At 42.6% G+C, this 13362-nt stretch overlaps 4 protein-coding genes across 4 annotated transcripts; 2 read left to right on the top strand and 2 right to left on the bottom strand.

Annotated features, from left to right (window-relative positions):
• Nucleotides 1-268: 268 nt before the first annotated feature.
• Nucleotides 269-4097, top strand: IL334_003710 (uncharacterized protein; the record flags this gene model as incomplete). Its single annotated transcript, XM_062935436.1, has 4 exons — nucleotides 269-498; nucleotides 627-787; nucleotides 941-2010; nucleotides 2175-4097. 4 exons carry the CDS (start codon nucleotides 269-271, stop codon nucleotides 4095-4097), a joined length of 3384 nt encoding a protein of 1127 aa, XP_062791487.1.
• Nucleotides 4098-4935: 838 nt separating this feature from the next.
• IL334_003709 (uncharacterized protein) lies at nucleotides 4936-7024 on the top strand (the record flags this gene model as incomplete). The annotated part of the gene is made up of 10 exons (XM_062935435.1): nucleotides 4936-5126; nucleotides 5325-5389; nucleotides 5496-5552; nucleotides 5662-5818; nucleotides 5932-6005; nucleotides 6078-6237; nucleotides 6325-6406; nucleotides 6474-6603; nucleotides 6707-6839; nucleotides 6928-7024. 10 exons carry the CDS (start codon nucleotides 4936-4938, stop codon nucleotides 7022-7024), a joined length of 1146 nt encoding a protein of 381 aa, XP_062791486.1.
• Nucleotides 7025-7223: 199 nt separating this feature from the next.
• IL334_003708 (uncharacterized protein) lies at nucleotides 7224-8855 on the bottom strand (the record flags this gene model as incomplete). The annotated part of the gene is made up of 1 exon (XM_062935434.1): nucleotides 7224-8855. The coding sequence occupies one exon, from the start codon at nucleotides 8853-8855 to the stop codon at nucleotides 7224-7226; it is 1632 nt and encodes a 543-aa protein (XP_062791485.1).
• A 725-nt stretch (nucleotides 8856-9580) lies between these two features.
• Nucleotides 9581-12981, bottom strand: IL334_003707 (uncharacterized protein; the record flags this gene model as incomplete). Its single annotated transcript, XM_062935433.1, has 12 exons — nucleotides 9581-10012; nucleotides 10109-10284; nucleotides 10428-10647; nucleotides 10746-10847; nucleotides 10904-11159; nucleotides 11254-11343; nucleotides 11405-11474; nucleotides 11529-11652; nucleotides 11716-12119; nucleotides 12190-12258; nucleotides 12317-12450; nucleotides 12512-12981. 12 exons carry the CDS (start codon nucleotides 12979-12981, stop codon nucleotides 9581-9583), a joined length of 2547 nt encoding a protein of 848 aa, XP_062791484.1.
• Nucleotides 12982-13362: the final 381 nt, after the last annotated feature.

Here is a 13362-nt window from a genome sequence, read left to right as displayed (position 1 = left end):
CTTCTTCCTCCTCGTGAAAATTTACTTTTCAACATATCAACTAATCCTTCTTCTTTCCTCTTCACCTTCTTAAACCCCCCTGACGACCACACAGCAAGACACATTCGCCCAACAATCTCATGTCACTCCTCTAGTTTTACTTCAGGCGGAACATGACTTGAGTTGACGATATAACAAGTCAAGGTGTGACGTTCAGTCTCATCAGCGAGAAGCAGTCTCTGCATTTGCAAACCTAGTCATCATGGATCGCATCTACCTAGCTCAAAATATGCCATCCTCATTCTCCTCTACTGGACGACCAGCTCAATCTCAATCTCAACCTAATGATACTGATCGAATGTCATCGTTCGAAATCGAGTTGCGGGCACACCGAAGATCATCAGTGGAAGGAAAGAGCAGTCGCTTTAGGGAAGTCGTGGGAAGAGACGTGGGTCAAAGAAGGTTGGGAATAGGTAAAGATATTCATGGATGGAATGAACTACCTATCAACATCTTACAGTGAGTCACTTTGCAAATACCTCAACCTTGTGTTTTCAAGCTTCGGTCTTCCCTGATCACCCTTTTCAGTCTTCTGATGAACTGTCACCACTCGTAAAGCATGACTAAAACTGACCTCACTTGACCAGATCGATACTCTCATATTACGTCGAATCAGCCATTGACGAAACGACCCATTTTTATAATGTCTGGAAAGATAAAACCGAATCGATAAAAATCCTTCGATCTGTGCAAAAAAGGATATCATTGTGCCAATTGAGAATGGTAGGACATGGTTGGAAGGATGCAGGTGAGTTAAGAGATATCAGTACATTTTGCGTCCGTGCTTTCATCTTCCCGATCTGTCATCCAGCCAATTACGAGTTTTTAGGAATATTTGCATGTCCTATGAAATAATCGAAGGATTGTAAGCTGACGAGATCAATTTCGACCTCCTTCTTAGTCGACTCCCATCCGTTTTGGTTATCATACAGTATCCTTCTCGATCCGTTGGAATCACATTTATCTCCCCTTCAACGTATCCACTCGAATCACAGAGCGAATCCCTTGCCATCCTTTCCGACCCGTTTCCACCATGCTCGAAATACAACGCTCCGTATATGCCTTGCATGTCGATTGAACCACCCTTCCAGACTAAGTTCTCATGCACCAGTAGCGAGACATCTCACCCATACTAGTAGATTGAGTCTCACACCTACTTGTGATCGACATCTTTATAGTTTCTGTTCAGGTTGTATGAAAGAATCTGGAGTTGAAAACTACCGTGACCTCTCTAGTGGAAATAACCTACAACGGAAAGAAGAACGAGGAAGCGAAAGTATTGCACCACTCACTTCACAAGTTCCGATTTTGATAGGATTGTTACCTTGCCAAGAAAGGGATACCGATGAGACTCAATCCTACCGACCCAGACATGGTTTGGTCTGCAAAGGATGTAGGCATACTTCGTTGTTAGAACAGATCAAAAGGGTTTTGAGCCATGAATGTGCTAGAAACCATGTCCCAGGATACTTGAAGGGAAGTTGGTCATTAACATCAACCGATCGATGGACCTCTGATCCCAATTTCGACATGTACGTTGAAGACTCAAGTACAACCGTAATTCATTCTGCTATAAAAGTGGTTGAACTACAATGGGTAATCAACCACACAAGATTCAAGGATTTGTTACCTACAGCAATACGGCTACAGCGTATCGAACGATTACTTAAACACGAATTTTATCATCGAGGTTTGATGGAAGATGATCTCGATGAAAATATCAAGTATAGTAGATTATCAGAGAAATATGAATTGGAAGGTAATGAATTTAATGGAGAAGAAACACATCAAGATCGATTACAATTACAAGTATTATACAATCAGTGGAATAGAGATATCAGATTGAAATCATATAAAGCTCATTTAAGATCAATGGCTATTGCCAATGAGGACGAACACGATGAGTTCTCCGAAGATGAAGATGATGATGATCAGGACGATATCGAAAATTCTCTTGGATTGAATATGAAGGTAAGTATAAGCATACATCAGATAAAGATTGCGAAAGCCATTTAGACCCTGTACTCTGTCAAAACAGCGACAGCTCCCGATTTCCGACCTTGATTCTGTCGCGTGATCGCTACATACCTAGCTAGGGGTGAAACTGTAGCTGACTCGCTTTGCTGATATTGCAGTATCAAATGAAACTGCAAGACGGAAGTATCAACGAATGGCTCACCGACCGAATTCGATTTGGATTTTGGGTCTCACCGTCGGATGAAGTTGCCACCCTTCGAAGAAAAGACATGACACTAAAAGACGCATCACCCGGTATCGATAATCACGTTTCATTCGACTACATCAGTGCATATGCTAAACATCCCTTCGAAAACCATATCGAACCAACTTATCGACCTGAACAAGCCTTTCGAGACCATGCTGGATTGATGGATATGAGATTGAATGTCAATCGAAATTTCGATCCTTTCTTACCACCAGACTCCCTCTTGATCCTACTAGACAGAGCTTTCGAGGAGAGATTGATTGAGGTCTTAGAAGAACCTTTGAACGAGTTAGCTGGTCGAGTAGCGGATTATCTGGGAGACGATGAAGAAGCTGAAAAGATCTGCTCGACTTGGTCAGTACAAACTGTCATTACTAAATTAAACGATTGGAGGTTATGGGTGCCCAATTCTCTCATTGATACCTTGGAAGCAAAGCAAGCTACACTCACAAATGAACAGTCTATCAACGTTACGGAGAAGGTTCGTGTCAAGCCGATCGGTCATCAACAGCGAGAAACAGTACAATCTTCACCTAGAATCGAACTTGTCCATGAAGACGCAAGTCATCCATTACTAGCTGACTACGGGATAAAAGCAACCACTTTCACGCCTTCATCAGAGATTTCAACTCAGGCAGTTCTGCCCCAGCAAGTTGATCCTTCTTCTCGTTCAAGAGCTAGTCCAGAGGACGAATCACCCAAATTGGGGAAAAGGAAAACGACTGCTGAAGAGAATGAACATCAAGTAGATTATTTGGCAAAGAAGGAAACTTGCTTATCACCTTCAACACCACTAGCTCACGGTGATCATAATTCTCCAAGTGATGGTTCGTCAACGAGAAAGAAAAGAAAACTACCTCCTTCTCCTAAACCTCATCATATCGATATATCACAAAAGACATTTACTCCTCCTGCGCCGATACATTTTGATTTGGATCAACAAACTAGAGTGTCAACGGATGATATCGTCACAGCTGTTTCTTCAGCACCCGAGACACCGACTCCCGTTGTAAGGCCTAACGCGGGACCTGAGTTCGTTGGAAACGTAGATATGGATGAGGTAATGAAGTCAAGTGAAGAATTATTCGAAAGATCCGCAACTGAAGAAAGCAGTGGCGACACCATTGGGACGATGCCCATCACTCCCGAAACTGAAGAATGGGTCGAAAGTGCTCAACAGCCGAATGTGGTTACGCACATTGAACATCATATTCCTGATTCCACCAAGCACATCTCCCATTCCGATAAACAACATCAAATCGTGACGGTGGTAGACACTGCTTCGGGACAGAAAAGCTTGGTCATCACACCGCAATACAGCGATGACGAAGATGGAGTTGACGATGAAGACCAACAGCCATCAGTGGACGAAGAAGAAGAAAGCGTCGCAACTGATTATACAGAAATGGAGGAAGATGAGACTTCTTCAGATTTGATATCAATCGCTTCAGCGTCCTTAAGATCAAATGAACTAAAACCTCCATCATCATTGTTGTTATCACCTGAAGAAATACTGGAGAGGTATATGATCAAAAATGAAAAATCAGTGCCGTTTATACCTATTCCAGGACCTGGAATACCCAGTTCCACTCCAGATTCAAACACAAGATCCAATTCTTCATCAAAAGAATGGCATCTTGGTCCTAAAACAACCCGATTGATAGAGAAGTTATGGTGGGATTCAAGGGATGTCATAAGAGAATGTCATTGTACTATATGTACAAGAGCGAGTCAAAGACAAAGGGAATCAAATACCAATCCACTCAATCAATTTGAGGGGAACCTAAAACAGTGGATTCAGAATACTGTCGCTAATTGGGAACACAATGCGTGATTATTTATTTAGATGGGTGAGGATTCAGTTGGGAGAGAGGAAGGTACGGGATGTGTGAGGGAATGAGGAAATCAGACTGCGTTTAATTGGAGTTCAGCAATTGATCGTGTAGAACAGGCGTAGGTGAATAGTTTTCAATTGCAGAGAAGAGAAATTGGAGACGAGTAATGAATGCGGATCGGAAAATGAGAAAACAAAAAAGCCAGATTGTGGACATGGCTTTGGATTGAGACGCCTCTTATAGTGGCAGAGAAGAAGTGAGAAGGCAGAAGCAGTGTTGATACCTGACATGAAAGATTACTTTCTGTATGTATATATATCCCATTTCTCTGTGCAGCAACCAGTGGCACCGTTTGTTATTCTCTCATACTGTATACAACATTCCCTTTTTCTTGCTTGTACATAGATTATCATCATGAACGAAACGATGGTCAAATCAATTCCGCACATGCAATGGGATGAGGGAATGCATGAGGTCTGAAGATGTGACGATAGCAAGTGAAGTTTCATTTTAGGCATGCGCATCTATCATGCAAGGCGGCAATGACGTGCGCCTAAACAAATCGATATGGTCAGACGCGTCGATATACATGATTGAGATTTCATCAATATGTTGTCTACGAGTAGTTCCTCGATAATACTGTTTGTCGACTTTATCACCTGTCTCACCATCTATCTTCTGCAACCTATCCAACCACTCTATACCACGATACCGACTAGGACTTTCACTTTTCAGTCTCAAGGAACACCTTTGCTCCGCTAATTATAGCTGAATCCCTTCCTTCCCTTCCCTTCCCTTCCCTCCCTGACCTCCCTTACCTCCATCGATAGGCCCAGGATGTCCGAACCCATGCAGATCGACCAACCTGTCACGACGGCAGCAGCAGCAGCAGCGACCAAACCGGCAAATGCAATGGCAGCGTTGATGGCAAATGCAAAAGGGAAATCAAAAGAAGCAGACGGAGACGATACGAAGGTATTAAGTGATGCTGAGATCAAAGCTTTCAATGATAGAGAAGGATTACCATGGTAAGTTCCTTTGCAGATGTTACTTGGCGAAATGATCAGAGGACTTGGGACGAGGAAGATCCAATGATCAATGAAATGATCAATAAACTTTAGGGATCTGTGGGGAAAGAGCCTCTTTTATTTTTGTATTTCAGCTGAGCCAAATGAAGGCAATGTGCTGACTCGTAATGTACCTTCCCACAATTTCACAATTTACAGGGTAGAGAAATATAGACCTCATTCATTGGATGAAGTCGTTTCTCATAAAGATATAACAAGTACTAGTGAGTTTGAATGGATCTCGTATTCCGTATCCCTCTAATATTGTGTTTTACACTGAGCAAGAATACTGATATTTGGTTTTCATCTGACCATTTTTGAATTGAATAGTCGAAAAATTCATTGAAGCTGGTAGATTACCTCATTTACTGTTATACGGACCACCAGGTAAAATATCTTCTTTCTTGATTCCATCATACACCTTGTATTCAAATCATTCTTTTATATCGAGAAACCCCATTCCTGCAACACTTGCTGATTTTCAGAGTACATGAAGGAACCGGTAAAACATCAACAGTATTGGCTTTAGCTAGACGTCTATATGGTCCACCATACAAGAAACACATATTAGAATTAAACGCTTCGGATGATAGAGGTATCGATGTTGTTAGAGAACAAATCAAAAACTTCGCCATGACAAAAGTTCTGTTCTCGTGAGTCAACTCGATCGAGTTCTGCACTCCTATTCTCCTAGCCCGTGATATACGCTAAATACTACGAATAATGGGAGAGAAGATGAGCTGACGCTCCTAATTATAAATCGCAGAAAAGGTTTCAAACTAGTCATTCTTGATGAAGCCGATATGATGACTCAAGCTGCTCAATCTGCATTGAGAAGAGGTAAGCTGCGTCTTGGGACCTCAACTCAAATTTTAAACCAGCTAACCTCTTTTGGTGATATTAAACCCCCAGTTATTGAGACACATACTAAGAATGTCCGATTTTGTATTCTGTGTAATTACGTCAACAAAATCACACCTGCTATCCAATCGCGTTGTACGAGATTCAGGTTCTCACCATTACCGGAGAAGGAAGTTCAGAGGAAAGTTGATGAAGTCGTGGAGAAAGAAGGGTGAGTGAGAGAGCAGCTGATTGATGTGGAAGAACCCTATTCTTTGGAAAATTACAGCTGATCAAGCTAAATTTATCATTTGCTTAGAGTGAATATCACGGACGATGGAAAAGACGCTCTTTTGAAACTATCAAGAGGTGACATGCGCAGGGCATTGAATGTGTTACAGGTCAGCTGCCTTCCAAATACATCCTCTGAAAGCACCCGATAGCTCATCTTACCTTCCTCTTCACCAGGCATGCCACGCAGCGTACGATGTAGTGGACGAAACTGCAGTTTACAATTGTACGGGTAATCCACACCCCAAAGACATTGAAAGAGTAGTCCAAAGTATGATGTCTGATGAATTCGGAACGAGTTATTCGCGTGAGTGTTAAGGCTGCCGTCCTTGTGATGTTACCACCTCGTGCCAACGGCGTAATTTTAACTGACTTTTTTCCCATTTGGCATTTGATGATGGGGTGGATAGTCATAACATCACTTAAAATAGAAAAAGGTCTGGCATTACAAGATCTCATAAGTGGAGCATATGAGTTTCTCGACACTGTAGAATTACCAAAACAAAGTAGAATATACCTTTTAGATCATTTAGGAAGTACAGAGTGAGTTGCACACATCACATATCCAGGTGGTAAGGGCTTGTGTTCATAGAGTCTCGAAGCTGATATATCCATGTGACTGAATCATTAGACATCGATTATCAGTGGGTGGATCCGAAAAAATGCAGTTGACAGCTCTGTTGGGAGCGTTCAAAATCGCCGTTGAACTGTCACAAAAGAAAATATAATGAGGTATAACAGGTTATAATGTAAAAATATGATGATCAGAACTGCATAGTACATGTACATGTATATGTATGTAATAAACAAGGTATCGTTCAGAGTGATATATGATTCACAAGTTTCCAAACGCAAATTTCCAAAATAATGGGAATACGATAATTCATGCTGTCATCGTCCTGAGGTGTACGAGTGAGAAGTTTTGGTTCAGGTAAAAGGTGATAGTGAAGGTAAAGGTGATGGTAAAGGGGTATGAAGTCCGCTCCCATTTTCGACTTCATCGTCAGAACCGATCAAAGTCCTTTCCGAGTCGGAGTCGAAAAGTGTCAAATCTGACATTGAGCCCGTTCTTGAACCTGTGTCGGTGATCACTCTCCAGTTGGTGGCGGGATCTGGCGCTGTATCTGGGATTGACCTTGGATCGATTGTTCCGGGATCCAAGGAGAGACAAGCCGAAGTGGCCCTAGCCGATGATGAGGATGAGGATGAGGATGAAGATGACGACGAGGAGCCAATTGTGAAAACTGATGGAGAAGGTGTGAATGATGTCAAAGTTGAACTGGTGATTGATACAACTGTATCCTCTTCATCGACATCATCACTATTATCCTTTTCAACACTAAAGTTCCTTATTTGAGGTGAGATCCAATCTTTAGATCTTTCACTCCAATAATTGTTTTTTGGTCCAAGTCTAATAAAGGCCTCTTCATGATTCTGTCGTTCTGCTTCTTCTTGGGTTTCACGATGTTCATGAATTCGAAGTATCGGTTGTGGATCTGCGTTCACTGTCCAACTTTCGATCATTAGGTCTTGGCCATCTTCACCTTGTACGATCAACATGTTCGTTTGATCCGTGGGCATCATATCGTAGATTGAATCAATCTCATCTTGATCTTGATCTTGATTTTGGACTTGATCTTGATTGTGATGGACTACATTGTCCCGATTAACATTATCGATCCAATCTCGACATATTCGATCATTAACGACTCTTTGATCTACATGAAATACATTGACAATCATATTTCCTTGATTGGTGAATTCTATCGTTGGCATCTGTAGTGAGACTTCCACCGTCTTAGGATGATTTCGTGCATCCCCTTCCGGTTTGATAGCACGAGCACTCCTTTGTGTCAATCCATTCCTAGCTTTCGTTGTCTCTTCATCAGATGATGTAGATGTTGGTGAATTGACATGATTCGTGCTAAGCAAGATCGGATTGATATTACATTCCAAATATGAATCCAACCTATCCGTCAATTCAGATGAAAATCTATAGTTATATTCGTATTCGGAATATGTAAGTGATTGCTGATATACAACTTGATTTTGGTATTGATCTTGCTCATCATCGAGATGGATGCGCTCATCTTCTTCCTCTTCTTCGTGTTGGAATAAATCTCTATAGTCATGATCATGATCATGATCGAAGTCATTATCCTCAAACCATAAATTATCTTGCCACTCTTTGATCGTATTTCCAATCAATATGCAATTCGATTTCTCAGGTCTTGGAGAGACGATGGCATTGGTCATTGGATGCTCAATTCCCGTTCCCGCGCTATCTTGGTCCGAGGAGTCGAGATTGGCATCATCACTTGTTGAGGGAGGAGGGATGGAGATGGAGATGGTTGATTTGGTGATTGATTCAGGAATTGGTTTATCATTAATCAACATCTTACTGGGGCTTGTAGTCGCTCCTGCTCCTCCTCGCGTTCCCATAGAACAGCTTGAGCGAATTCGTGAATCACCGCCTGCGTCCGAGTCTGAGCCTTTGCCTTTCCCAGGATCCCCTTGGACAGTACCGCCCTTGGTCGAAGTCGGCTTTTCCTTGATCATGTTATTGTACAATTCAAAAGTACTTCAGATGTCAATTCTTCACATAAACACAAAAGGAGAACAGAATCTCGTCGAGGTGTTGATGTAGCGTCTGATAATTTTGACTATGTATCGCTTGATTGTTGAGCTGAGAGGAGCTCAGCTGAGTGGGGTCCAGTGACGATCTGAAGTGGTTTGAATAACGGAAACAACGGGGCACAACTATAGAATGAAAACACAAGAAGAAGAATGATATCTTGAATGATAACATTTCATCCGCATGATTACATGTCCTCCATCGCAATGCACCATACGTATGTATCTCCTCTTCTCCTCTTTGTCATTGTGTCATCCAGTCTCGTTGCCATCAACCTTACTCCAGAAACAATTAGGTTCAGCGGAGAAAAAAGGGGATGATGACTACTCGTACGGCACACACCTGACGGAGAGTCGTCCGCCACTTTGGGGACATTCGTACCTACTGTACTGTACGTTCGTAGCTTGAATCAGGTCAGAGTCACACAAACCTTCTTTCAAGCGGTATGCGATCGACCGTCAAACTGTCCATTGTCCATGATGCATTCGTTTAGTATATTGTAGGATTATCATGTACAAAGTCGTCATATCTGTCCAAAACGAAACATTAATATGAAAAATGAAAAATGTGATTCACAAAAGGGGGGAAATAGAGCGGCAATCAATGTAAAACAAAAGTATGAGTCCTATACACAACCATCAAACCTGAACTAAAACATGTCATCGTCATACTCATCACCCGCAACTTCAGCTAATGCAAAGCTACTTTCTTCTCTTATCATCTTACCATTCCATCCCCCTCCTCCTGGTGGACCAGTTGAAATCCCCAATCCTTTTCCTTTACTTTTCTTATTCACAGTTAAAGTGGCGAATTTGTCATTGAAATTAGCCAAATCCATTTGTGAGAAAGTAGCTCTCATTTTAGAGGCAGATAACGTCAACGTTGATTTCCCAACTTGCATAGAAGGTGAAGGTGAGAAATCATCTGAGACCACCAATGTTGGTATATCAGACGGTGGTGTTATCTCACGTTCAAATTCTGATATCGGGTAAAGGCCAGAAGATGTAGGATCTGAAGGTAATAATGCCAAGTTGATGAATTCGATTATTTGTAATACTTTAGATTCGGCTTCTTGACATCGCTGTATCCATGCAGAATTAAAGATCAGCGTTCGTCTCGCTTGATATGAGCAATGAACCGGGACGTATGGATTGCATAAAATTGGAAAAAAACTTACCCCTTCTAAAGCCTTGTTCTCCTGAGTGAGGAACCTGACATTCTCGTCCAATCTATTCGCCCAAATCTTCTTACTATCCAACTGATTTTCCAGCGTCTTCATCTTGTCCATAAACTCTTTTTCGACATCTGCTCGGACTTTGCGCGACGGCTCAAGGAGATGCCGTTCGTAGTCGTCTGTTACAATAGAATGTCATTGTCAGCTATGCCGCGACGTGGTCGATACGGCGAGAATCCAGTGATGCAGATGGAAGCGTATCAAGACCAGCCTGACGTATCCAGAGAGACTTCTCTCATGGAAAATCTAAAAATGTACTCACCCGCGATCAACCTCAATTCAGCAACTTCATTTCGCAATTGCACTATCTCCTTGTTAGGCTCCACAGGTCTAGTAGCTAATTCAGCTTTGAGCCTAGCCACTTCATCTTCCAATTCTGCACGATGAAGCTGCTCAGCGTGAAGCTCTTCTAGCAGCTCAGCAGAAGGTCTATCGTATTCGAGTTTAGGATATTTCATCTTCGCTGGACTGGGGGGTATCATCTATGGGGGAAAATCAGGTCAGCACGCTTCCAAAACGAGCTCGCCTGTTGCTGACATCCTCATCCATACAAGTGGGAAAGATGAGCGAAGCGACATACCGTTGAATTATCCTCCGGGTTTGGTGAATTGACATTAACAGATGTCAAAATCATACTCTTGAGTTCATTCAGTCTCTTCTCCATGGCCTCATTGTTTTGGCTCTAGAAATATTCATAAGTACGGGTCACGATGAAAATGCCAAAAACCCTGTACTCACATCAGTTTTATTACCACCACTGACTTCTTTCTCTCTGAGTTGAGCTCTCAATTCAGCGATTTCACTCTGGTATTGCTGTATCAGAGCATGTGGATCTACCACCTCCTTCTTCTGAGCTTTCAAGACTACTCTCTTTAGACCTTGGGCGAATGCAAGCGTTGATATAGATTCGGCCAGATTCAGATTTGAAGGGGAAATGGTGCAAATCACCGAGATTAAAGCATCACCGGAAAGCGAATTTTGGAGTAGTCGAGTGCTATTGAAATATCAGCCTGACTTCGCACTAAAGACGATTCACCAACGACAGGACAAGGGAAGAAACGTTAACGGATCACTGTGGATATACTCACAGTTTACTATCTCGGTAGGGTACATGGGTGACATTCCTCTTGGACGCCAAATCAGCAAGTTTGGAGATGACCAATTTAAGCGTTAACAGACTGTTCCCAATTGTGATCAGCTGTATATACATAGTATTCGCAAACCTGTCAGCTGACTTACGACTGGTTGATGTGTTTTCCTTCTGCATTACGTTCTTTTGAAGAAGTGTGTTTCTCCGATCCAGCCAAATCTGATTCGTTAAGGTCAGTCATGCAAATCAGGCATAATTCCGCTAGTCACTCACCGATGATAGACAGATTACTGATTCTAGTCATTTTATCACCTGCGGTCTTGAGTCTGCCACCAGGAGTTCTTGCTCCGATTGGAGGCTCTTCGACAGCTGCATTTCTACCTCTTGATTCGATTGCCTTTTTGTGCTTTGTCAGACAATGATTTATGAAGCGCGATCAAGATAGGTAGATGGGACTCACAATGCGGAAAACACAATGGCTTCGAGAACTTCTGGCATTCCAATCAGTTGCTCCGACTTTTCGTCTATCTTCACCTGATCTCAACAATCTTTTGACGTCCTGTTCGGTCCTCACGGCAACTTCAGTCAACCCGTTGATGACAACGCCCTTTTTACCTTCACTCAGTTGTAACTCATTTCCAGCAACGGGTGAAAGCAGGTCGATGATCGTTTCGTTATACAATTCCAGATAAGACGCTCTCAGTAAGAATTCTCTATCTGGGGTAGATCGAATTTGAGCGAATAAATCTGATATTGCCAATGGAATTATACCAGGTTCCATCGATGAACCGCTCAGTGTATGAGTTTTACCGGAAGCGGTCTGACCATATGCGAATATCACAGCGTTATATCCTTCCATTGCAGCTACAACCACGCACGGTGTATCAGTGAGAATTCAAGTTGAACGACGGAAAATATAGGAAAAAAGGCTTACACCGAACGTGTCGTCGAGCAGAAGTACCATAACATCTGCTGTTATCCGAGTGGGGTGGAAGGATACGATCTGGAAATTTGGTGACGGTAAGCGCAAATGACGAGGGATTAGTGGAGACTTGACCTACCGAATATCCAATCTCTGTCTTCTCTACTTCCCTCCGTGCCTTTGGCTAGCTTAAGCAAGTGTTCATCATGTTCAGGCATTGTCCAAACACAGCCTGCGTCGGCTCGAATCTCAACAGGATTTGGTGGTCGTACTCTACGCAACGTTGAAGTAAGCTAAATGATGTCGAGACAGATGCCTTTTGGCGGAAGCTCACCTGACAGATATCAAGACCGCCTCCGTTTCGGCCATCTCATCTTCATATCCATCAAATCCCATGGTTGGCGTAGAGTCGACATCACCGTGATCCGCCGACATCCATCCCTCATCTGCTAGGGTGGGCACATAGTCGGGTGATGCTGGTTTGTTGACCAGCCTCATGGACGGTGCAGCAAGAGTATCATTGACTCGTGGTGCTTGAGCACGGGCACCGAGAGGCTTGATCAATAACCTACTTTTCGCTTCTGGGGTAGTAGCTGATTTGATCTTCAGCCTCGTTGATCCTTCTTTCGGGGAGAGCATGTTTGAAAGGGTTTCGGTATGATGAGGTGTATTCGAGTTGTTCGATGTTGTCAGTGGTGGTGATTTTAGATGAGCTGGTGTTTTGGGTACTATGATCTTCGATCGAGATGATAGTTTGGGTGTCTGATGCGGTGGTGGCATACGTGCCCTTGCATGGGCGTCCATGATGTACGAGGTCTATATGGCAAGAGTGGTGTATAGAAGGGAGGTGATGATGGTTGATCTGGGAGGAATGTTGACAGGCAAGTTGAATGATGAACAAGAGGATGGGGAATGTTTTTATTTTGTTTGAGACCAGGAGAAAGTCAGTCGCCAATATATTATATATGACTCACTGTGAGATTTGATTCCGCTAATATACACAAAGAAATACGACCGTGGGAAATATGGTACATCCCTCCCAATTACGTAACTAGATTATTTTGACATAATTATCCTGTTTCCTTTTTTCGGATTGTCCAAGTCATATATATATGAAGAACAAATCTCTTCCAGTCTTCATCATAAATTGATATACGCATCTTGCTCAAAACAAATCTGGCGATT

Source organism: Kwoniella shivajii, chromosome 4, assembly GCF_035658355.1.
Source record: "Kwoniella shivajii chromosome 4, complete sequence".
NCBI classification, from domain to species: domain Eukaryota; kingdom Fungi; phylum Basidiomycota; class Tremellomycetes; order Tremellales; family Cryptococcaceae; genus Kwoniella; species Kwoniella shivajii.
Note: the sequence above shows the minus strand (reverse complement) of the source record. Positions and strands in the feature narration are given on the sequence as shown.